This window comes from Microchirus variegatus (genome assembly GCF_963457635.1).
Source record: "Microchirus variegatus genome assembly, chromosome: 10".
NCBI classification, from domain to species: domain Eukaryota; kingdom Metazoa; phylum Chordata; class Actinopteri; order Pleuronectiformes; family Soleidae; genus Microchirus; species Microchirus variegatus.
In genome coordinates this window covers 7,278,349-7,302,138 of record NC_139811.1, presented here as the reverse complement: position 1 = coordinate 7,302,138, position 23,790 = coordinate 7,278,349, and the positions used below count along the sequence as shown (strand labels likewise).

General features: G+C 45.5%; 1 protein-coding gene across 1 annotated transcript in view; it reads left to right on the top strand.

Moving 5' to 3' along the window:
- The window catches only part of wizb (WIZ zinc finger b), a 28,829-nt gene extending 7,948 nt beyond the window's left edge, over nucleotides 1-20,881 (top strand). Inside the window, exons 7-17 of the mRNA XM_083896794.1 lie at nucleotides 1,262-1,696; nucleotides 4,124-4,510; nucleotides 8,962-9,102; nucleotides 9,548-10,111; nucleotides 11,296-11,745; nucleotides 13,062-13,568; nucleotides 13,809-14,369; nucleotides 14,580-14,791; nucleotides 17,612-17,864; nucleotides 18,080-18,245; nucleotides 20,113-20,881. Coding sequence (XP_083752920.1) covers nucleotides 1,262-1,696; nucleotides 4,124-4,510; nucleotides 8,962-9,102; nucleotides 9,548-10,111; nucleotides 11,296-11,745; nucleotides 13,062-13,568; nucleotides 13,809-14,369; nucleotides 14,580-14,791; nucleotides 17,612-17,864; nucleotides 18,080-18,245; nucleotides 20,113-20,494 — 4,058 coding nt within the window. The 3' untranslated portion in view covers nucleotides 20,495-20,881. The remainder of the gene's footprint in view (nucleotides 1-1,261; nucleotides 1,697-4,123; nucleotides 4,511-8,961; nucleotides 9,103-9,547; nucleotides 10,112-11,295; nucleotides 11,746-13,061; nucleotides 13,569-13,808; nucleotides 14,370-14,579; nucleotides 14,792-17,611; nucleotides 17,865-18,079; nucleotides 18,246-20,112) is intronic.
- The last annotated feature ends 2,909 nt before the right edge of the window (nucleotides 20,882-23,790 follow it).

Here is a 23,790-nt window from a genome sequence, read left to right as displayed (position 1 = left end):
CGTAATCCCAGCATACGACCCATAGTTACGTTCCAGTTGGAGGACATTCACTCATCACATTATTTTCTTCATTCATTGATTTGATTTCATCCATACAATGCAATGCAATGCAGTTTAGTGGCATCTAATTGTGACTGAGGATTGTGTTTTTTTATTTTAAAAAGGGCAGCCTCCTCCGCTCACCCCCTGCTTTCCTACCCCCAGCGTATCAGGTATCAAGTATGGTGGCCTTTGCATACCAGACAGGATGTCCCTCTGCATTGTTTGTGCTGTAAGCCTCTGCCTCCAAATGTGAAACACACTCTCTCTGGCTGGGTTTGCTTGTTGTGTTTGAGCTGCTGTAGAGACACGACAAAGATGGTGGAATACGTACATCATCGAGTAAGGCCCTTGCACGAAGTACATATAAAAGGCAATGGAAACCAAGTACATGTTTATTTTATGGCTATTGTACATAAGTATGGGTGGTACACAGTCTTGCATAAAGTACATGAAAGCGATTCTTGAGTAAAAGTATCTTACCAGAAAATGACTTTGGTATAAGTTAAAGTCGCCTTTCACAATATTACTTGAAGTACCTGACATTTAAAATGTACTGAAGTATTAGAAGTAACAAGTAAATAAGGAGCCGCTGGTATGTTTTAAGTCCACTCGGAGCCGAAATCTGCGGCTAACAGCGGAGAGGCTAACACCTGAATGGCTAACAGCTGAGCGGCTAACAGCTGAGCGGCTAACAGCTGAGCGGCTAACAGCTGAGCGGCTAACAGCTGAGCGGCTAACAGCTGAGCGGCTAATGTAATGTGACAACTGGCCATGAATTTGAATGTAGTAACCGTTTTTGGCCACATTCTTACATATGGCACCTTTAAGGGAAACCTATCAGAGTAAAAGTACACACATACTATTTAGGAAATGTAGTGGAGTAAAAGTTCTCAGAAATGTAAATAACGAAGTAAAGTACATATATGTGAAGTACAGTAACAAAGTATTTGTACTTCGTTACATTACAACACTGGTGGTACATTCAGGTTCTGTCCATAAACCCCTCCTAAAAGTTACAGACTGGACCTTTAAGCTGAAATCAGTGACTTTTTTCACATTAAAAAAAGTCATAATAGTGATAAATTCAGTCCTCAGTGGAGTTCTGAAGGAGCTCTCACCTGAAACACAGCATGCTAGGTGCTACTGATTCAGTTTGAGTACATGTCTGGTTGTTCAACATTGATTTTTTTATTTTATATTATTATTTTTTTTGTCGTAGATGTGCAGAGTCCCACATTATCCAAGAGTGTAAAGGATGAAGTCAAGCAGGGAGTGCAGAAAGGTGGAAAGGTTTTAATTTTGAGGAGGAGCACCCGCGTCACCGCCACGCCCGCTGAAACTGACAGCGACGACGATGAGGACGACGACATTGACGAGGAGCGAGTGCGGGCCTTCCTGTCCGAGGCCATCTTGGACGGAGACGACGACGACGACGACGACGACGACAGCGACGAGCAGGAAAAGGCGCTCAGGACCGTGGAGAGGAAGTGCCCCTACTGCCCCGATCGCTTTCACAACGGCATCGGGCTCGCCAATCACGTGAGAGGCCACCTGAACCGAGTGGGCGTCAGCTACAACGTGCGTCACTTCATTTCCCCCGAGGAGGTCAACGCCATCGAGAGGAAGTTCTCCTATCAGAAGAAGAAGAAGAAAGGTCAGCAGCTTATTGCACCTGTTTCAGGCTGTGACGATGTTTTCAGTGCAGATTCTTCCAACTATAGCAGACAAAGCCCTCGTGTCTTAAAGGTCCAGTGTATAACGATTACAAAGGTTTCAGCAGAACACGAATACACGACCACAAAGTACGTATAAGAGCTTTAAGACAATGACCTTGCTTTACCGTTTCTTTTTTTCTACCGCAGCACAAACCAGCCAAAGTGTGCGTTATGCATTTCGAGGTGTAAACAGTCTCTCTGGTATGTCAAGGCCACTGCTGTTCTCTTACATATCCTCTGTTTGTTAGAATCTGCAGAATCACCAGTAGATGTCACTAATGTGTATGCACTGGACCTTTAAGATTTACTCTATAGAAATATTATGAAGCCTACGGTCGAGCTTAACGGGTCAATAACTCATGATGGACACGATGGTTTTTTTGAGGTAAATGTCAACATGATCAGTGCTCAGGTTTTGCACGTATATTGATTACTGCACTTGGGGTTTATTGTGTTAGCATTTGCTGGTGAACACAGAAGACAAAGGGCAAATTCCAATTCCTATCTTAACCCTCAAGCTCAACCCTTAATCTTAACTGGTCCTCAAAACCAAGTGTTGAGGGTTATTTTGTCACTTAATAATGGGATACCCCTTAAATGCAGATACGTCTTCAGACTGTAGGGGGCAGAATAACGCGAAAGCTGCGTCCAGTCTGTCAACTTCAAAAAAGAAGAAGAAGAAGAACACATTTACGTCAGGATTATTTATTAAGATCCGTTTGTCAGTCAAGTTATTAGGTTGTCAGTTAGTTATAAGATGATACTCATACAAATACCACAACCACAGACATATTCAGCTGACAGTTACCACACACCACGACTTATTGAAAAGTAAACCATAGCAAACCATCGCTTGTCCGCACCGGCCGACTATTGACAAAATATCGTAAAATAAAAATAAATGTTATGCAACAATGACGTCAGTAATCCATAATATTGGCCTAAACTAAGATAATATAATGGTTTTCATCATTTTTATATCTCTATTAACAAAGAAAATACTTAATTAGTAGCGTACTCGTTTCGCTGCTTTCGACACCATCTTTGTTTTGTCAAAACATGCAATGCATTCTGGGTAGCCCTTGCTCCCAAGGGTGGTCTCGGAAAATCTCAATATTGAGGACGATACAGCCCTTAAACTTGCCCCTCAACTTAATTTGTCTGAGAATCGGGACAGCACTTGCACTAGAGGGAGCGCACATTTTTGAGATTGAGGGTTAAGATTGAGAGTTAAGCAAGGAATTGGAATTCACCCAAATTGCAGCTGAGGCAGAAGGTGGAATGTCACTTTGATCCAATTTTAGCATTAATCCATCCAATATTTCATTCAAATACCACACATCTCAACATGTTTGGTGACTAGGGGATGAACCAATGCGATACTGTACCTTTACTCTGGCACTAATCTTAGCTGACATAGGGCGAACGGTTGGGGTATACCCTGGTCCAAATACTGACTGATACAATCTTGTTAATCCTAAAAGTTATATACAGTAAAAATAAACTTACTAAACAAAGGCCACGTGCGGTAAAGAAAGTCGTCTGCCACCGGTCATGTAAGAAGGATATGATTGATGGTTGCAGATATCCAATCCAACCCAACTTTATTTGGACCTGGTGTTGGCGCATCAAAATGTGGGATTCATCCTCTGCGCTTTTAGAAATAAAAGTGCTAAGTAGAACCATATAATGTTCTTCATCTTGTCCTCAAAGGAGAACCCTTTTTGGCTCCAGGTAGAATCTTTTTTATAAAGGTTCTACTTGGAACCCTTTTGGAGGGTTTCACCAAGAACCCTTTTAAAACCCTTTATTCAGGAAAGGGGGTTTTAAAGGGTTCTCTGGATCAAAATGGTTCTTACTGGAACCATTAGTGTTACCAAGAACCCTTGAAAAACCCTTTCTTTGGGAAAGTTTCTTTTTTTTAGAAGCAAATGGTTCCAGGTAGAACCTCAGCCATTGTAGAAGAACCCTTTTGGAACCCTTATTTCTAAGAGTTTGGAGAGCAAGAAGACCTTCTTTCCATTAGTAGTTGAGGTAAATGTCACTCTTGACCAAATTGAACTTGTCACCTTGACCGATTCATTCTATTATAAGTCTCATCGTCACATGCATGTATCATACACTATATTATTAGTATTTGTTGGTAGAGTGAAGTGTAGAGTGTGATTGCATCTGTATGTGTGAGGCACATGTGAACATGTGTATTTATACCAACTCTATTTATATCTGTGCAAAGCACAACTCTAAGACAAATGCATTAGTATTGTATGTAACGTATCGTGTTCCCCTCGCCTCTCCTCCCCCCTTTGTTGTGTTTGTTATCCGTGTTCTCGCCTCACATTTCACTGACCTCTCCTCTGCCGCAGTTGCCAACTTTGACCCGGACACCTTCAGCGTGATGCACTGCGAGTTCTGCAGCGCCGGCTTCGACACGCGCGCCGGCCTGTCCAGCCACGCCCGCGCCCACCTGCGCGACTTTGGCATCACCAACTGGGACGTGACCATCTCGCCGATACACATCCTGAGGGAGTTGTTCTCCAGCAGGCCCGACCTCGTCATCCCCACAGCGCCTCCTCGGAGCCTCAGCTCGCCGCTGGAGGATGATGAGGATGATGAGGAGGAGGAAGAAGAGGAGGAGGAGGGAATCACTCAGGTGAAGCTCGAGAGGACTGAGCGTTTGCTGAATGCTGCCATTTCTGACGCCGTGCCTTTAGCATCCCCTCAACGCTGGAAGAAGGCAGAAAAGTGTGAAGGTACGTGCTCTCTGAATTAAACCGTCTTGTACCACTTAGACCACGTCCTGCTGTGTTGTTGTTGTTGTTGTTGTTGTGTGTGTTTGTGGGCCGTTACCTGGTGACCTTAAACTAGATAAACGTGATCTAAAAGGCAGAAAATACAAATTCTGATCTTAGTGATGCTGTTACTCAGCGTTACTTTAATTAGTGATTGTAATCAGGGCTGCGACTGACAATTAAAACACTAGTAATGTACTGCGCTTAACACGCATTAACTAACATGACTTACTACGCCGTTATTCTCATTGTTTATGTGCAGAGACGAGCCTTTAGAGGCTAAGAGTATGAAGCACATGCACAATTTTACTATGAGGAAGCAATGCATTGCTTTCGTCCATCCATCCATCCATTATCTACCGCTTTATCCTCCACCGACAGGGTCGCGGGGGCTGACATTGGGCGATAGGCAGGGTACACCCTGGACAGTTCGCCAGTCCATCGCAGGGCCACGAACAGAGACAAACAACCATTCACTCACACACCTACGGTCAATTTAGAGCGACCAATTCACCTAATCCCCATATCGCATGTTTTTGGACTGTGGGAGGTCCCCCACCAGTCTTCTAACCAAACGTACGTCCTTAAGATATAAGTTAGGGTTACAGGGATAACCGTCAGCAAGGATTTCCATGACCAATAAGAACTCATATAGAAGTAGTAGAGTATATTTTACTTGTCGGTGACTGACTGTTGAAGTGTGGATGGAGTGATCGATGTGACAGAGTGTCAGTATATGACTCTGTTGGAGTGAGAACGGCCTGTCTTAGTTTGTCCCGTCTTCACTTTCTGCCTCACACACACACACACACACACACACACACAAGCACAGTTGAGACGTGTCACTCGAAGGCAAAAACGAGTTTGAAACCGACAGCCATTCCTGGAGCGATGCCACTTAAGTAATGAAAAGTCTTTAAGCCGTACTTGTCACGGTGACAGATTACAGAGTCATGAGTGCACGAGTTGACGTATGGGAGCGCATGTGGCTCTTCATACATGCGTGAATATGAGTGTATATGTCTGTGTTGAGGTTGGATTTAATGGTCAAGGATAATAAATGAGTCCTTTATCAGTCCCACGGGGGAAATTCCTTCCCTGCATTTAACCCATCGTCCACTAGAAAACCTTAGATGGGTTGGATAGCAATGGGGATTGAGTACCTTCTCGAACCGGCATCCCTCCAGTTACAAGACAAGTTCCATTTCCACTTGGCCATGGGCTGCCAATGGCAGTATACTTTTCCGTCTGCGTAATGCGTTATCCGACTGCGTAACCATGGAGACCCCTCAGACCCCTTCGTAGTTCCCCGTCGCGGTGCTGGATACACACTGCAATTTCCCGCACCGATCAGTAGGGGTCGCTGCGCAAGGTTGTTGTGCTTCTGGCTACAGTGAGCAATGGCGTCCAAGAGAGAAAGACTGTTGTTGTTGTTGTTGTTGTTGTTGTTGTTGCAGTGCAATAACATTGACAGTGGCTGTTTCTCACCTTTTCTGTGTCCCGAAACGCAGTTTTAAGATCATTGTGATCTTGTGTGAGAAATTGGCCATTTTAGAGTCTAAACATGTGGTTTGTGTATGAAGATATGACGTATTAATAGTTTGGCAGCCCTTGTCGTCTCTGTTGTCCCTTGACAGAGTGACGGACACTTAAAAAGTATTTAATGCAGCCGGAGACGAAGGAGAGACTCTCCGGCGACGTAGAGGGGTCTGCGTAACCTACGTAGAGCACTTCACGCAGGTGTATAAATTGGGCTTGAGCTTAGACTTTGGCATTTACTTAAGATATAATGTCAGACTGAAGGGTTAAAGGGTCATGTATGATATGACACATCTATGTGTGAATACTTGAATTTGTGACCTCTTTAGGACCATTTCCGTGGCCAAAAACCTGGTCCCTAATGAGACAGGACCTCATTTCTGAGGAACTGGTCTAGTTTAAGGCTAAAATTTGGGGATTGTGGTGAGGTTAAAATTAGGATTAAGACATCAGTGGTGAGAGATACCAGTGTGTTCAGACTGTCCTTAAAAAAAAGAAAAGAAAAGCTGTGCAAAAGTGTGTGTGTGTGTGTGTGTGTGTGTGTGTGTGTGTGTGTGTAGAGAGTGTGAGTGAGTGAGAGTTACTGATGCTGGCGGTAGATGTGGCACTCAGTGCATTTATCCAAACCTCCGCCTCCACTCGATTGGTCACGCCTTAGCGTAGCGGTGCATATGGGGGCAAAATGGCTGCTTCCACCTCCCCGCAGACCCAAACAATAGCGGAGAAACTGTCTGGTTTCAGCTGCCGGGAGTCCGATGCACTGCGGCGGCGGCGGACCGGTGAGTACCGCGCTGTCTCTCTCTCGCTCTTTAAATCCCCGGTTGCCCCTCGCGTCTCGCGGCGGCGGCGGCGGCGGCGGCGTTTGACCGCGCGTCTCCGCCGCCGCAGCATCTTCTCCTGTCACATTGTGTGAACCAGACAACAGAACAACAACAACAAAAAAAGAAAAAGAGAAACTCTTTATTATCGTGTGCAATGTAGAGAGAAGCGGGTGTCGCAGGTAGCCCCTGACGCGCACGTCAGCGCACGTTTTCTGGGGCTCGTTCCGCGTGTCTCACGTCCTGTGCCGCGCGGGTAAATTGCAGTGATTTTCATCCTCTTGTCTCCGTTGTTGTGTGATTGTGTTGTGTGTGTGTGATATGTGAGGCGTGTTATTGGGATGAAGCGTCCAGACTCTCCGCTGCTGCAGGATCTCTACATTTCCCCCTCACTGTTGCCCAATCCTCGCCATTTTACTTTGATATTTGTGATGGGGGGGGGGGTGGGACACGTTGTGCTTTCAAGTGCACACGTTTGTGTCTCTTTATACCCAAACTGTTGGCGCAGTAAAACATGGCAACTTTGCGCACTGTAACCTTATTACAACTTATCCGGATCAAGTATCCCTTTAAAAAAAAATCAAAAAAAATCGAAGTCTCACTTTTACTCCTCTCAGCGTTTTTTTTATTTTCCTCCTCCTCCTCCTCCTGCACGAGCACAAAGTCAAAACTCCTGCCACTTTGCTCCGTCTTATAAATAGCGCACATGATCGTGTTCTATTGTCTCCTTATTCCTAATCCACGGTGTTCTAACAGCGCTCCTCTCTCTCTCTCTCTCTCTCTGTGAGGTGTCACATCGCTGCTCCTTTACAGTCAGGAGATGAAGTGACAAGCGCAGAACCGCCCACCAGACAAAAACCATTGTCTGTCTCCGCGTCTCTTTTGATTTAACGATTTGTCGCAGAAAATGGCACTTTTGTACCCAGGAATGTCTGACTGCAGGGACGCAGCAGCGGCGGCTCCTCTATGTTTTTTTACCTTGGTGACAGGTTCTCAGTGTGTTTTTTATGCGTTTTTGATGCGATATGTTTTTATTACAGTATTCTTGTCTGCCTTTTTTATTTCCTATGAATATATTCTAACGCTTTTAAAAGACTGACAGAGACACTGTCTGGACACATTATTACCAAAGGTTATTTATGACCGCCATAATTAACACTCAAATGCATTTAATAGGATTAGTGCGTCAATAATGGCAATAATACCAATTTACATCCACAGCCCCGATCAAAAATAATGCTAATTATAACAATATAGGAAACAAGATAACTTTATTTGTGTCACTCTTTAAAAAAAAAAAAAAAAAATTATAAAGTGCCTTATAAGGAGATGCATATATCAGTTTTCTGTCTTTCTTTGCTGGTTACGGTCTATGAATGTAAAGGGGGAAAAAAAGGGTCATGATATTTGTCATTTGTGATGTTATTCTCTAACACGGAGACATTTTAAACAGCGTCATGCGGCTTCTTTTCTATCGTGTGAATCCATTTGATAATAGATTGTATTTAAGTTGCACACTGCTGTTTTTAAACTGCCAGTTGCACATACAATAATAAAAGAACTAACTAGTTCTTGCAGTAAAAAACCATGTGCTCAGATGAATAAAAGGCTAAAAAAAGAGAGAGAAAGATGTGAAAGATGACACTGATTCTGCAGCCTCAGTTCCTCAGGCAGTGAGTTTGCAGAGCCACAGGGAGCTCAGTCACCTTTTTTTTACAATCCTGGAGCAGGATTCAGGCACCGTATGCAGATCCTGCGGCGGCTCTGAGGCTGTGCCCAGCCTCAACTCAGCCGTGATGGAGCTGGGAGCCTGGCCATAATCGGGGGCGCAAAAATTCATGCAATTTAATTAAATTGAATGCAAAATAAATGAGCAGGTAACCCAGCGAAGTGAGGCTAAAACATGGCACGGCTGCGTCTCTTAAGTTCTAGTTAAAAGCCCGAGCAGGTGCGTTCTGAGTGTGAGAGTTTATTTATTTATTTATTTAAATAAACAAGTGAAAAGTAAGTGGCTTCCGATCGGTGAGGTGATGGATATTGTGGTTTGGGTTTCAGGGGATGAGGAGGAAGCAGCTGAGGAGGAGGACGACGAGCAGGAGCTGCAGCATCCAGACGACCTGAGCTCGAGCCGGCGAAAACCGGCGCTGCGCGGCGAGACAGACGGCCTCTCTCCTGAGGAGGATGCAGACGCCAAGGGTGAGGGGAGAAATATCAGGAACGCAGAGCTCCTCCCCGAGTGTTGACAAAAGGATTGGATTTGCCACAGCAGAACCTTATCACAGCTGTCAGCGGGGCGGGGGGGGGGGGGAATTGTAAAACTGACCGGAGGTCAGCGTTTGAGGCGAAGCAAAAAGCTCCACCAGAAAGGGTTTTCCCCGGGGAAATCCTGAGAGGTAGACAAATGTATGTAGGAGCTAATAAAAGCGGCGATAACTCTGCCGGTGTTCCCGCAGACTGGGTGAAGATGTAGACAGGAAGGGTAAGTGAGGTGACGCGTCCTCCGGGATATGTTTGGCCTCTAAAAGAACCTGCGATAACGCCCGTTTGTGTCGTTTCTACATAAACGGAATATAAATAATGTTGGAAATGCTGTTTAAAGTTTCTCATCTTACCTTTTTTTTTTTTTTTTCCTCTTTTAAAGTCCACAACTTGAAGTGCGAGGTGTGCGGAGCCCAGTTTGGGACCAGACGAGGACTGTCCAGCCACGCCCGCTCGCACCTGCGCCAGCTGGGCATCAGCGTCTCGGAGAGCAGCGGAGCGCCCATCAAACTCCTCTACCAAATCGCCAAGGAGCGGAACATCGACGGCCAAATAAGCTCCTCCGCTCTGGAGCCGCTCGCGGCCAAGAGCCCCGACGCTCCTGCTCCACGCAAGGATGAGGATTTAGAAGACATGGACTTGGACGAGAAACCGATCGCTCTCTCCATCCTGGCCAAAGCGGCGAAAGCGGCGGCGCCCTCTTCCTCGTCGACACCCACACCTTCTCCCGGTGCCTCTCCGGCTCCGCTTCATTCAAGCTCCCCGTCTTCAGTCGTCAGGAAGGCCCCCATTTCCTCTCTGCTGCCGGCGTCTTCCCCGTTGCGCTCCCTGGAGCACAAGGCTGGGGGAATGAAAAGCGTAACCTCCAACCTCTCTGGCTCTGCCACCATGACGACGTCCAAACCCCTCTGGGCACCGCAGGAGAACGATGCTCCTCTCAATCTCAGTGAGTGTCGCTTCCTTCTGTTTTTACGCTGACCTTAAAATATGTCTCTGGTACTTCTGCTATTTTTGGAGAGCGGAGTGGAAATGTTGGCAAAAAATAGAAATTCCTTTCCAAAAACACTCACTGGTGACTAAATGGTATTCTGTGTACCTGCTAAATTTCCCACTGTGCTCCTTCAAGTGTTTAGAGATGGAATTCTTTATACCTTGGTTGTAAAAATGTGATTCATTGAGTTATTGTTATATATTATATAGTCTGGTCATTCTCCTACGATCTCTTCCATCAATACATTTTCATCCTGACAACTAAAATACTCATGCTCAAGTCATTTAAACCAACTTTTGTCCTCATTCTGATGCTTTGGTTTTACATAGGGATGGGAATCGGTATCGCTATTGGTCCGATATTGGTCAAAATCACTGTATCTGTTATCGGACGGATAAAAATGTAAAATCCGATACAATCCAGAAAGAGCAAAAGCATTTATAGCCAAGTCATGTTTGGGCTGTTTATTTCTTCTTTTTGTTACAAAGTTGGAGAATGATGTCTTTGAAATGACAAATGTGTCGTCATAGCGGTCATAATGGCCTAAAATTGGGCCCATGGTTGGTGTAGTGGTTAGCACTCTCGCCTTTAGGCCTGAGTTCAGGGGTTCAAACCCCAGTTGAAACAAAAGCCTTTCTGCAAGGAGTTTGCATCTTCTCCCCGTGTGTGCGTGGGTTTTCTCCGCGTTCTCCGGCTTCCTCCCACAGTTCGAAAAAACATGCGATAAATGTATGTATGAATGATGGTGGTGGTCGGAGGGGCCGTTTGGCGCACATTGGCAGCCACGCTTCCGTCAGTCTGCTCCAGAGCAGAGCTGTGGCTTACCACCACCACTGAGAATGTGTTAATTAATAATAGCCAATTTGTAAAGCGCTTCGGGTGTCTAGAAAAGCACTCTAGAAATGTAATTAATAATAATAATAATAATAATAATAATAATAATAATAATAATAAAAATGACTGTATCAGAATAATATCGGTATTGGTAGATACTCGACTTTGTGGCATCGGTATCGGGCACAAAAAAGTGTTATTGGAACATCCCTCGTTGCAGATATTTCAATTTAGTTTGTAGTAGAAGTGATCGTACTTCCAATTCAGTAACACAATGTCATTGTTTGTTTCATCTTCATCTGCAGCTCTAGATGTGGACCCCAACAAGGACATCGTGTGTCAGCTGTGCGGCGCCTGGTTTGAGACGAGGAAAGGCTTGTCCAGCCACGCGCGAGCACACCTGCGACACTTTGGCGTGGAATACTCAGAGTCCAAGGGCTCACCCATTGACCTCCTGAACCAGCTCATTGACACTGACGACTTCAAGCACAAAGCCAACGCGTTGCAGCTTGACGGCGACGCAGAACCGCGGAGCCCTGTCGCCGCCGCCATCTCCTCCCCAAAACAGTCCCTGTTGAACCTCTCCTCCTCCTCGCCCTCATCCCTCCTCTATAAGGTGACCACAGCCGGAAGAGGCTCCACGTCCAAAGCTACCTCTGCCTCGTCTTTACTTGGCCCACCTGCCAAGCGTCTTAAGTCTTCTTCCATGCAGCTCTTCCGCCTGAGTAGTGGTGAGCTCATGGCTCTTCCGCACAGTAAGTGATGCCTGTTTTGTATGAAGTGATAAAACACAGAAGCTGCGTTTCCGTCACGCGGTACAGTGCAGTTTCAACTCACTATGGTATGGTTTGGAATGGTACAATCTGAGCCTAGGGCTGTCACTTTTTATTTGAAGTTCACATGTCCGTTCAGACTTACCATGGACGCGTTACAGCAGCGTCCCAGAAGCGGCTCGCCGCGCCACAGCGATATCGATAGGTAGCAGTTCTATTTTTGCTGTTGCCGCTGCTGAATCGCGTAAATTTCAACGGAGCAGATCGCACCAGACGGGAAGTCCGACACAGACTCAAAGTAAAACACTCCCGCCCCCCCTTTCAAAATAAAACACAATACGTATGTCATATAGCCTAACGCAACTTCACATCAACATTACGTTGTGACCGGTGCTGCCTGGTCAATAGTCAATTAATAAGAGCGTCTCGCTAATGTACGACAAGAGACTGATTGTTGAAGTAGAGAAACATAAAAGTATTTATGACACCAGATCAACAGTTCTTCCACGTCGGAGAATGAAAAGAAGCCGTGTTGTAGTTTCCTTTATACACACAGTCTATCGCGGGATCTCGCGAACTAGCGTTCGAGATTATCTCACGATCTTCCGTGAATACCGCTGGCTCCCAAGGCACCGCGCCCCTGCTGTAACGCTCCCTGTGGGGATTGCCTCTGGGCAGAGGTCGAAGCAGAACCGTGCCACTGACGTGCCGTGTTTGTAACGTGTGTCCAGTGGGAATCCGGGGGTTAGGGAGCACTATTAAAACTCAAACTGTAAATGTTTTGTTTCCAAATATACAGCCTAGAAGTGCTCAGATAGTCTGTCGTAATCATTACAACATCGTCCAACACGGGGAGCTGTGAATGCAGCTTGAATGCCCTCTTGGCTCATTGTAAAAAATAAGATGCTGTGATGTTGTGTTGTTTTGCTGTAAAAAAAATGGGTCACTGCTGTGTCCTTACATTATTTTTTCAGCACAGAATATTGGGAAAAACAATGTTTTTGTGCATTTTCTTTATCCGTTCCATTACCTGGACCACTTCCAGATAATTAACAGCTTTGTCTCTCAAGCAGTCAATGGACTGCAGTGAGTCCAGATCCATCCTTTGGGTGTTGGAACATTGTGCTAGTTCCCCAAACAGAAGGTTAGGACAGCATGGTAATGGCTTACAGTGCCAAATGCTAATATTTCATTACATATGGAACTGTAATGCTTGGAGGAGGAGATGTGGTGGAAAGTGCGATAAGAGTTCCATGTGTTCTCATGTGTTCCTTTTTTACACAACATCAAAATCTTAGGTGAACCTCCAAAGGAAATAGGCTGTGAGTACTGTGGGGAGTATTTTGAGAATCGCAAAGGGCTCTCGAGTCACGCCCGCTCTCACCTCCGCCAGATGGGCATTACCGAGTGGTCTGTGAACGGCTCCCCGATCGACACCCTGAGGGAGGTCATCGCGAGACGGGGCCTGCCATGCGCCCTTCCCCTCAAACCTCTCAAAACTCCTCCTCCGTCCTCTCCGGGACCTCCTCGCTCTCCTCTGTCCACCTCTTCCTCGCCTTCCTCCACCCTGATCGGTCGCCTGCCCTTTGCCTTCGCGCGGCCCTCCAGTCCACGGCCGCCCGCCACGTCGAAATCGAGCTCGGCTCCGCCGACGCCCTCCGGCGGGCTCGTCCTCAAGCTGAAGCCCGAGCCGGTGCAGCTGGAGGTCACCACGCCTGGAGCTGTGGGGAGATCTGCGAGCTTCTCCGCTGAACCTCTCGGCTGCAGGTGGAGCGACACGGACGGTGCATTTCCCCTCAACCTGGGTAAATTGTTATTTATTATAACTGAAAGAAATAGTTGGACCCTTTGGGAAATGGACTTATTAACTGGTTTTAGTCATTCACTGAATTAAAAAATGGGTTAACCTCAAGCCCAACCCCAACCCCAACCCTAACCCCAACCCTAACCCAATGACCCGGAGTTGATATCTGAAAAGGGCTAGTTAAGAAAGTTGGTGTCTGTTGGTTAAATATGTTGTCAATATTCCTCTGGTCCTTCCTCAGCGTTGGCCCATGAAGTGGAGCCAACGAGGGACATCCGCTGCGAGTTCTGCGGGGAATATTTCGAGAACCGCAAAGGCCTTTCCAGTCACGCCCGCTCCCACTTGCGCCAGATGGGTATCACAGAGTGGACCGTCAACGGCTCGCCGATCGACACCCTGCGGGAGGTTATGCACAAGAGAGGAGTGAGCGCCTCCTCGGACCAGGGCGTGAAGAAGGAGTCGATCCAGGGAGCCAACAGTCCCCGGTGGGAGACCGCCGGCGGTTCGGAGGGTTTGGTGGGTTCGAGCTACCAGTCGCCAAAATTCCGCAAATCGCCGCTCAGTTTGCTGCAGTCGGGGTTGAGACTTCACAGGCAGAGCCTGGCGTCTTTGGGCCAATCCTCCGCTTCGCCTGCGGGGAAGCTTTTCAGGATGACGTCGCTGGGGAAAAGGCCTCTGTCGGAGGAGGCCCTGTCTGTGGAGGCGTCCCACTCGCCGTCACATCAGCTGAAGACCTTCTCACCTCTGCCTCGTGATTTCACCTACAAAAGAAAACCCTCCCCAGACAAGCACGCACACCGAGGTGAGTCTTTGATTTGCAGAGTCTGTATTTCACCAATGTTCCATGGCTGCATGCTTTAGAAGTTTCCTTGCTCCAACACACCTGATTCAAATGATCAGGCTTTTGCAGAGCTTGTTGATGAGCTGAACATTTGAATCTCCCCAGGTCCAGGCTCGAAGAACCCTGTTATACACGACGCTTAATATTTTTTTGTGTTTTTTTTTTTTTTAGATCCCAGCTGTGAGCTGTGCGGGTTCTACTTTGAGAACAGAAAAGCTCTGGCCAGCCACGCACGAGCCCACCTGAGGCAGTTTGGCGTGACCGAGTGGTGTGTCAACGGATCCCCCATCGAGACGCTCAGCGCTTGGATACGCAGCAGGCCACAGAAGGTGTTGGAGATGCACCGCAGCTACATGCAGGGGAGCCGCTCTGCCCTGAAGAAGGTGAGGGGGAAGCAAAATGAGTGGGTTTACCTGGGTGGACCTGCTCAAAAAAAAAAAAAAAGCCAATTAACACCATTCCCATTGCCAGCGGTTGGTCTGGCTTTGGTGTTTTTTTAAACCCTGCATAAGATGAGATGTCAGAAATGTACGGGAAACAAAACACAAAACTGTTTTCAGCTGTGCTAACATCATTGCACAAAAATTTTCAAGGGCTTTCTAATCATCCAATAGCTTTCTAGCGCTATTAGCAAACACAATGTACCATTAGAACACTGGAAATGGGCCTCTATACACCTTAAAAACCAGACGTTTGCAGCTAGAATAGTCGTTTTCCACATTAACAATGTATAGAGTGTATATCTGATTCATTTAAAGGTGCCATATGTAAGATGCCAAAAACGGTTACTACATTCAAATTCAACATACGGAGGTCTTTTTGGTTTCGTTTTCTGACATATCTTGCAGCATCTCTGCTGACTGCAATGATTGGTAGACGGCGGTAGGTGGCGCCACAGGCCAAAACATGATTTCAAAACATAAACATGATTTGCAGTCTGCAAAATATATATTTTTTAATGCAAATATTTTGTCTGTACTGTTGTTGGTGAGTTCTATTTGTTTTATGAACATTTTTCCTGAGTCTCTGTGTCATATATTAGGAGGATTTTATGACCAGTTGCTTTAGATTTATTACATAATGCACCTTTAATGTTATATTCATTGAAAAAAAAAGAACATTTCTCAGTGACCCCGACCTTTTGAACTGTAGTGTATGTACCTTTTAAAAACTCAGTGGTGAATGCATGATTTTAAGTCGCTAATAAAATGAACTATTAAATACTGAGTGATGTAACGTTGTAAAAACTAAGGTTCAGAAGATGACTGTGCATCTGTGTGTTGCACAAATTCCAAAAAATTAAGCAGATTAAGAAGACATTAATGTATTCGTCCAGGTCTTGGGTTCCCACTGTTGCCTGGAGCCTCATTTTACTCGGGTAACCAGTTTAAAAAAGCAGGGGGGGTTGAGCAGGTCTTTTGTTCAGTGTAGAAAGATAAATCAGGGCCTCACATGGAGTTATCTTTGTTCTCAGATATTCCAGCAAAAAAAAGACACACTGCGTGTATAAATTTTGGAGGAGGTTTTTTTCCCTTTTCAAGCAAATGACGTAGAAAAAGCCGAGCAGCATCGCAATGAAAGATAAAAAAAAACCCACTGTGTGCTACATTTTCTGACAACGCTCACTTTTCCCATCCCGGTGTCTTTGAACAGAGACGTCATGCTTCTGAAATCTAACGTTCCTCAGCCGGTGGCTCCACAGACAGACATTTTGTGTGTTGGAAAGCCTCAGACGTGTTGTCTAACAGCTTTCTGAGTCTCACTGTGGATCCTGTGCCTTTTACACCCAGCAAAAGAAAATCACTGTGGGGACAGATGCCAGAACAACTCGGCTATTGACTTGATAGTTGCCATAGTAACCGGGGTGCCTGGCAGCTTATGTTTCATCTTCAGATAAATTATGGCATGCCGTTGATAGAAGAGAATGTACTTTTTTTTTTTCCCTCTCCTCTCCCTGCTGAATTAGTTTCTGGTGCATTTGCGCCACCTTCATATCTTTTTCCCTGAATGTGATGTGACACACATACGGAATGGATCGCCTTTTAAATGCCCTTGTCGTATTGTAAAAGCATATTTATAGACTGTTTATCGATTGTTGGATTAACAGAAACCGTCTGTGTGCCCAGTTTCTCAAGGAAAAAAGGTGTGGTCTTTCTTCTAATTTGTCAGATTAATCAGTGATGGAAATAACTTGGATGTACTTGGTTTTATTGTCAGATTTTCACATTTTCACAAAGCAATGGTTGGTGCCATTTCTCTATCAACGTTACATGAAACTATCAGACACTTTTAAGCCACAAAAGTTCCACCTTTTGTCATATTAAAGTGATAGTTTGGAATTTTGGACATAAGACCTATTTTCCAAATCAGCCGGTGTGATGGAGACGTCTGGAGACGTTTTCAAGAAATTTCATTTAGTTCTTAGAATGTTTGAAATAAAACCAACCTTGCAATTTGAAGGATTTATGTCTCAGCAGCAACAGCAGCGCGTCATACTTCCGGCAGCGGCGAACTGATTCCGCTGCATATAGTAGTATAGTGCTGAGAAAGTAGTCCCTCAAAAATTCATGCGATGCGACATTAGTTTTGTTTCAAATATTATTCTATCAACACAGATATGTACATCGATAGTCTGCCGTTACAATCGATTTGCCTCGGGTGCACTGTGGAGTCGGTATGAGTGTTTCTAATGCTATGCTAACTTGTACCATTGACTTGCGCTAGCCATAGCATCAGCGAACTCTGCAACTAGAAGAACTGAATGAAATTTCTGGAAAACGTCTCCATCACACCGGCTGAGTTGGAAAATAGGTCTAATGTTCAAAATTCCGAACTATCCCTTTAAGTAGGTTAAACCAGGCTAGGGCTTTGCTTAATATATATATATGGCAGAATATTGTGAGGTAGACCTTACAGACGCATGCTGTCCTGGTAGTTTTGAGACACACTGCTGAATACGCTACTTAGGCTGAATCCCAATTCCACCCCTAGCAGTCCGCGAGCGTCAAGTCCGGATCACGTCATGACGTAATTGAGGTGTGTTCTCACCCCTAGCACCCTCAACTCTGTATTGAGGGCCAAGGGGAACTCCGACAAAGGGGTAGGGGGAAGGAGCGGAATTGGGATTCAGCCTAAATAGATGGGTTCTCCAATCTGCCAGTGAAGCAGATCTCTGATCTTACATTTCGCCTCTCCTCTCGCAGAAGACCACCTCTTCCTCCTCCTCGTCGTCCTCGCAGTGGTCTTCCTCGTTGGCCGTGAGCCTGGTGCAGCCGCCGAGCCGCGACGCGAGCTACGGGTCGTCCAAGGTCGTGGACGGCATCGAGACCGGCACCGACCTGCGGGCCGCGGCCGTCCGGTTGGCCCGCAGCAGTCCCAGTCCCTCCCGTCTCGCGAGCGGCTTCCCGCTTCAAGCGCAGGTGGCACGCAGTGAGCTGAACGTGCGCCTGCCAAGAGGTATGTGACGATCCAGCATCTATGTGTTTCCTATACATGTGCCTGTATTTATTATGTGTTCACTCACTTGTCAGTTGGCGCCTGTTGTTGACTTCTGGTTTATGGATTCAGTCGTCCCTGGTCTTGCGCTGTTATCCATGTGACCCATTTGCTAGCTTGTGTTTAGATAGTTCTGGTGAAGCGCCATTTTTCACCAAACTTTGCCTCCTGCTAAGGTTTTGAGCGACGACCCTTGAAGCATCCGTCTTGTCCAGATGGAATGGAAAGGGACAGCGGCCCCCCTAAGCCCCCCCGCACAGGCACAGTCCCTGCCCTGGTGCCCAAACCTCCCTCCTACCCACTGGTCAAACTGGTGGGCAAGTTCTACACCCTGAAGTGCCGGTGAGTGACACCTGTACGGTTAGAGCAGAATATGAGGCTGACTAAATAAAATAAATGCCTTCTTAAGACTATATCTTTAAAATATGTTTACCGCTCACTTGCCTCGCTTCCCGTACCAAAGTCCATAGAGAAAATCAGCGATTTTTACATCATGGCACACAATAAAATAAGCGAGTTGTTGATTAGCTTTCACATTTATTTTGTGACTTGAGAGTTTGAAATACTTTGGATGTATTTGACACAAACTAGGTGGTATACTGGTTCATAATGAACACTGGTATTCATTTATTATTATTTTATGATATTCATTTTTCAGATACGGCTAGAAAACGGAGCGTTGGCACAGCCTTTTCACCACTGCACCAGTGCTAGTGCTAAGGGCTTAGCTGAAGAAGTAACTGTGTTAGCAAAAACAGGTTTCGAGTGGCTAAAGTTGAAGAAATTGAGGTTTCAGTACATCATATACTAGTTCATAATGAACACTGGTATTCATTTATTATTATTATTATTTTATGATATTCATTTTTCAGATACTGCAAGAAAAGCGTTGGCACAGCCTTTTCACCACTGCCGCAGTGCTAGTGCTAAGGGCTTAGCTAAAGAAGTAACTGTGTTAGCAAAAGCAGGTTTCGAGTGGCAAAAGTTGAAGAAATTGAGGTTTCCGTACATCATATACTGGTTCATAATGAACACTGGTATTATTTTATGATATTCATTTTTCAGATACTGCAAGAAAACAGAGCATTGGCACAGCCTTTTCACCACTGCACCAGTGCTAGTGCTAAGGGCTTAGCTAGTGCTAAGGACTTAGCTGAAGAAGTAACTGTGGTAGTAAAAACAGGTTTCGAGTGGCAAAAGTTGAAGAAATTGAGGTTTCCATACACGTTTCAGTACAACATAGTCTGACATGGACCAAACGGCGATTTACTGCAAATGTCGTCGGGCTAAAGTTGTTGCTGGAGGCAGCACAAGCACTCGCAGCATGAATGGTGGCGTTAGCACTGACGGTGTGACAGTAGCTCATAAAAAAAAAAAAGATAGAAAATAACTATCACTTTGAAGTTGGAGGTTGTGCATCAGCAGCACAGTCTTTTAATCCCAAGCAGCGATCGCCCCCCACTGAACACTACAGCGGTAGTATGTTATATTTTGAATAGTGAACCATTTTGAATAAAAATCATTATTTCTCATATTTCCTATTAATTTTGCAACTCTTTTGATGAATAAAAGTGTGACTTTTAATGGAAAACACAAAAAAAATTGTATAGGTGACCCCAAACTTTTGAACATTATTGTACTTGGTCATTACGGTAGACCTCAGGACTTCTGCGGGAACCACCGTCAAATCACAGACGAGAATTTGCAGAGTGTTTACGTTAGCTTCTCAGTACCGTAATTCCCAAAGAGTTGAATAACTGCCAGATATGGAAAGTGAAGGTTGTCTTGGAAAAAGGGTCAGAAGAACTCACTCATTGAACACATGAGGTGATGATCATAAGAGGGTTAAAGGTGCCATATGTAAGAATGTGGCCAAAAACGGTTACTACGTTCAAATTCAAAATACCGAGGTCTTTTAGGTTTCGTAACTGACAACCCGTGGTTGCTCGGCAGCTGAGACTCTACTGACTGCAATGATTGGTAGACGGCAGTAGGTGGTGCCACATGCCAAAACATGATTTCAAAACATAAACATGATTTGCAGTTTTTTAACGCAAATATTTTGTCTGTACTGTTGTTGTTGGTGAGTTCAGTTTGTTATATGAACATTATTCCTGAGTCTCTGTGACATATTAGGAGGATTTTATGGCCAGTTGCTTTAGATTTATTACATAATGCACCTTTGACTGTGTTTCTCTGCCTGCGTCAGGTTCTGCGAGGTCGAGTTTCACGGTCCAATGTCGGTGCAGGAGGACTGGATCAGACACCTCCAGCAGCACATCCTCAAGATGAACTACAGCAAGCCCGCTCCGCCCAAAGCAGATCCCGCAGAACTCCCTGCCCCGACGGATGACCCGACCTCAGCCCAGGCCTCTGCGCCAGCCTCCACCTCTACCTCCAGCACCACCACCTCCGCCACGCTCGCCCTCGCCTCCACCCCGACACGCACCACCACAGCACCTAACAGCCGCTCCCCTACGCCTGTAGCCGAGTGCGCTCGCACCACCACTGCCACGGAGATCGTAAAGGTCTCGGAGGAGCAGCCCACCCTAACTGCGACTCCTGTTCCCCTCCCCGCACAGGTGGTGTAAGCTCAGACTCATCGCTCACTGTCATTTTAGCCTCTCTTGTTTTCCTCCTGCCTTTTTATACTTTCTTTTTTTCGTTCCATCTGTTTCTTTACAAAGTGTTGTTGTGGAGGAATGTCGCCCCCTCGACAAAGAGCCCTCTGCTCCCCAAGCACCTTTTTGAAGCAGCTTTCTAGCCTGGTAGTAAGTCCCGTCACCATGGGAACAAAGCTCTCCTGGCTTATCTGCACACTGGGAATTGTGTGTGAACTGTCCAAGGTTATAAGAAAGGAAGAACTAATGTGTTTTTTTGTGTCTTGTTTATACTGAATGTCGATGCGATGATTTGGACGGTGGCTCTCCTTTCATTCCCTGGGCAGTTTTCAGGGGGGATTAATCAAAACTTCATTCCCTTGTCCCCCCCCCCCCCCAACTCCTCATTCCCACCTCTGGACTGAGATTGAATGACATTTATGATCATGCTAATCTTACGTTAACACTTGGTGTTATATATATATATATATATATATAAAAAAAGAAGGCACTTTTACCATTGACATAGTCACTCAGCACTTAATGTAACACCCATTTAAATGGGTGAAATTTGACTTAATCGAGCTATTGGTTAAAGGAGCAAGAAGTGGAAGCACACGCCCCCAAAAAAGGGAATATTCCTCATGTAATGTAGTACTCCCCCCGAAAAAAAACAAAACACAGTACATTTTGCTTGAATGTAGCTAAAAAAGCACCTATTGAAACCTTATATGCGCACAATCAAACGTACGCCCCCATGTTACGACACCATTGACGTTTTCTTGCCTTTTACGATGTTGCTGACTCCACGGTTTGCTGTTTTCAGCAGATAGGGCTGCTGTTGTGTCACTGACACAGTTGCTTTTTTAAAAAAAAAACAATAATGTTTGTGATATCAGAAGCCGGGGGGTCCATAGACAATGTTTCATTTTGAGTCTCTCCGTTCACAGTGTTGCCATTTTTTTCTTCCTGCCATTGTTCAGTGTCGCCCAGACCGTTATTTATTTATTGTTATTATGCATCCGAATGTTTCGGGTAGGTTCGGTTCCTTTTTTGAAGCTAAAGTAGATCTTTGGAATGTTTTTTGAGAAAATAGATCAGCGTTGCACTTTCGCTCTAGCGCGCGAGCCGAGTGTTTGTCTTAGTCTGTACGAGTGCTGGGCGCGCTAACGCGATAGCGACGGTTTAACGGCGTTAGCGCATGACGCATTTCCATCGACGACTGACCGGAAAAAGAAGCGAAGTGTGACGAAGGATTGTAAAAATTAGTCTCTAAAGTAACGCTAAACTTTTAAAAACAGAAGCACACATACGCAGTACACAGGTATGCTGGTTATGTGTATCGCTGATGTAGGCGCGCTAACGGCGCTAAAGGAGCTAACGGAGCTAACTGGTAATCGTTGCCTGGACTCCGGTGTCGCGGCACGCAAACATGACGTCACGCGCGTCTTTTTTCACGTCGGTCGTCATGAAAACGCGTCGTGCCGTTAGCGTGCGTTAGCCTAGTAGCCCAGCACTAGTTTGTACGTTTGTGTACATACATAGCAAAAAAAAAACCTAAGTGGTTTTTGGTTTCTCGTTTTGAAAGAGAAAAGACCTGAAGTGAAACTTGCTTGATAGGAAGACGCCTCCACCTCCGCGGTTCAAGGCGAACCAAAAATGCGGGAGGGGCCCGTCTGTACGTAGTGTGGTCAGGACTTTACTGCATCCATCATCGTGTTAGGATGTGCCAAAGAGTCTGTTTACTTCCTTGTCTTGCCTCTGTAACAGCTGTTTACATTGGACCTGATGGTGGAGGAAACTCTGCACAGTTCCACACCGAACAATGGACTGAACCAGTGGTGACCCCCCCCCACACACCCCCCACCACCCCCAAGTTTGAAAGACTCGCAGCTTCATGGGACTCATGTTGTTACAATAGGGTTAGATTATTCCAATTGGATTTGAACACAGATTAAAACCGCGCGACCTTCTGTGGAAGAGGTCAGAGACGCCGCCGATGCCTGCGTTTGTGTGTCTTTCTACGATGCTTCAGAGTGTGTGTTCATATCAAACGTAGAGCTGAAGCAATAACTAAAGGGTCCACTTGTTAGGCTGCTGGCGTTTTTTTTTTTTTTGAAGTTTGTTCCAGTGTTTGAAAACATGACTGTTCAATCCAGATGATACCCCCCCCTGACCCCTTTTATGGAGTATAGATACATACTATATAACTACATGTACTTAAGAAGCTGTTGATGCTACTAGAGCTAGCCGCAGTTCTGATAGCGAGGTAGTTTTAAAAGAGAAAAACAAAAAAAACAAGAAAAAAAGTGAAAATTAAGTGATCCTAATTCCTCTGGTGTGATTTGAGTTCAACATTTGATCAATGTATTTTTATTGCTCTGTGCAATTTCTGTATTTGCAGTCCTGCAAGGTGAATCTTTTAGAGTATTTTTTAATTTGTAATGCGTTAGTCTCTCCGAGCTGAAACTTTGGTGCTGGCGAGAATGTTGCAGGTCAGAGATGGAGAGTGACTGAAACACGAGGGGGGGAAACATTGTAACGCGATTGTCACGTCCTGGTATCAGAGGACTCTAATAAGCAGACGTTTTAAATTAAAGGGGACGACTTTGCACTTTGAGCTTATCTCCCTCTCTCTCTGAGTGAGATGGGAGGTGCATCAGAGTTCCCCCTTTTTAAGATGACCTGAAAAAGCCTAGGCCAGTGTAACTGGCTGCTTAGTGTGTGTGCGTGTGTGTGTGTGCGCGTGTGCGTGTGTGTGCGTAAAAGACGATGACGGTGACGATAAAGAAAAAGATGCAGTCGAGGAAAGAACTGTACTGTACACAAAAAGGGGGTAAGTTTTAAGTGAATCAACTCCAGAACAAACAATAAATGTGATTTCAATTTCACACGCGCTGCATCACATTCTTTATTGACCTCCACCAGGAAGTATATACGTTTTCACTGGAGTTTTTTATCTGTCTGTCTTTGGATGAAATCTTCAGGAAATGTCCACAATGGGACCAGGAACAAGTGGTTTAAATTGTGGGCGTGATCTGTACATTTTGTAGGCACTGAGCTGCCTTGGCGGAGGTCTGCGCTCCCCGAGTGCTTTCTAGGTCATTCAGTTATTTGTTTCTCCTGGGTTGACATGGGCTGTGGCCACTAGGGGGAGCTGCAGCTTCATCTTTATGGGTTTGACTTGAATAGTTGGAAAGAAGAAATGGAGGCAAATCATTGACCATAATGTGGAAATGATCTCCACTGGGGCTTACTTCATTCACTCCTGCTGCAGTTTATTAAAA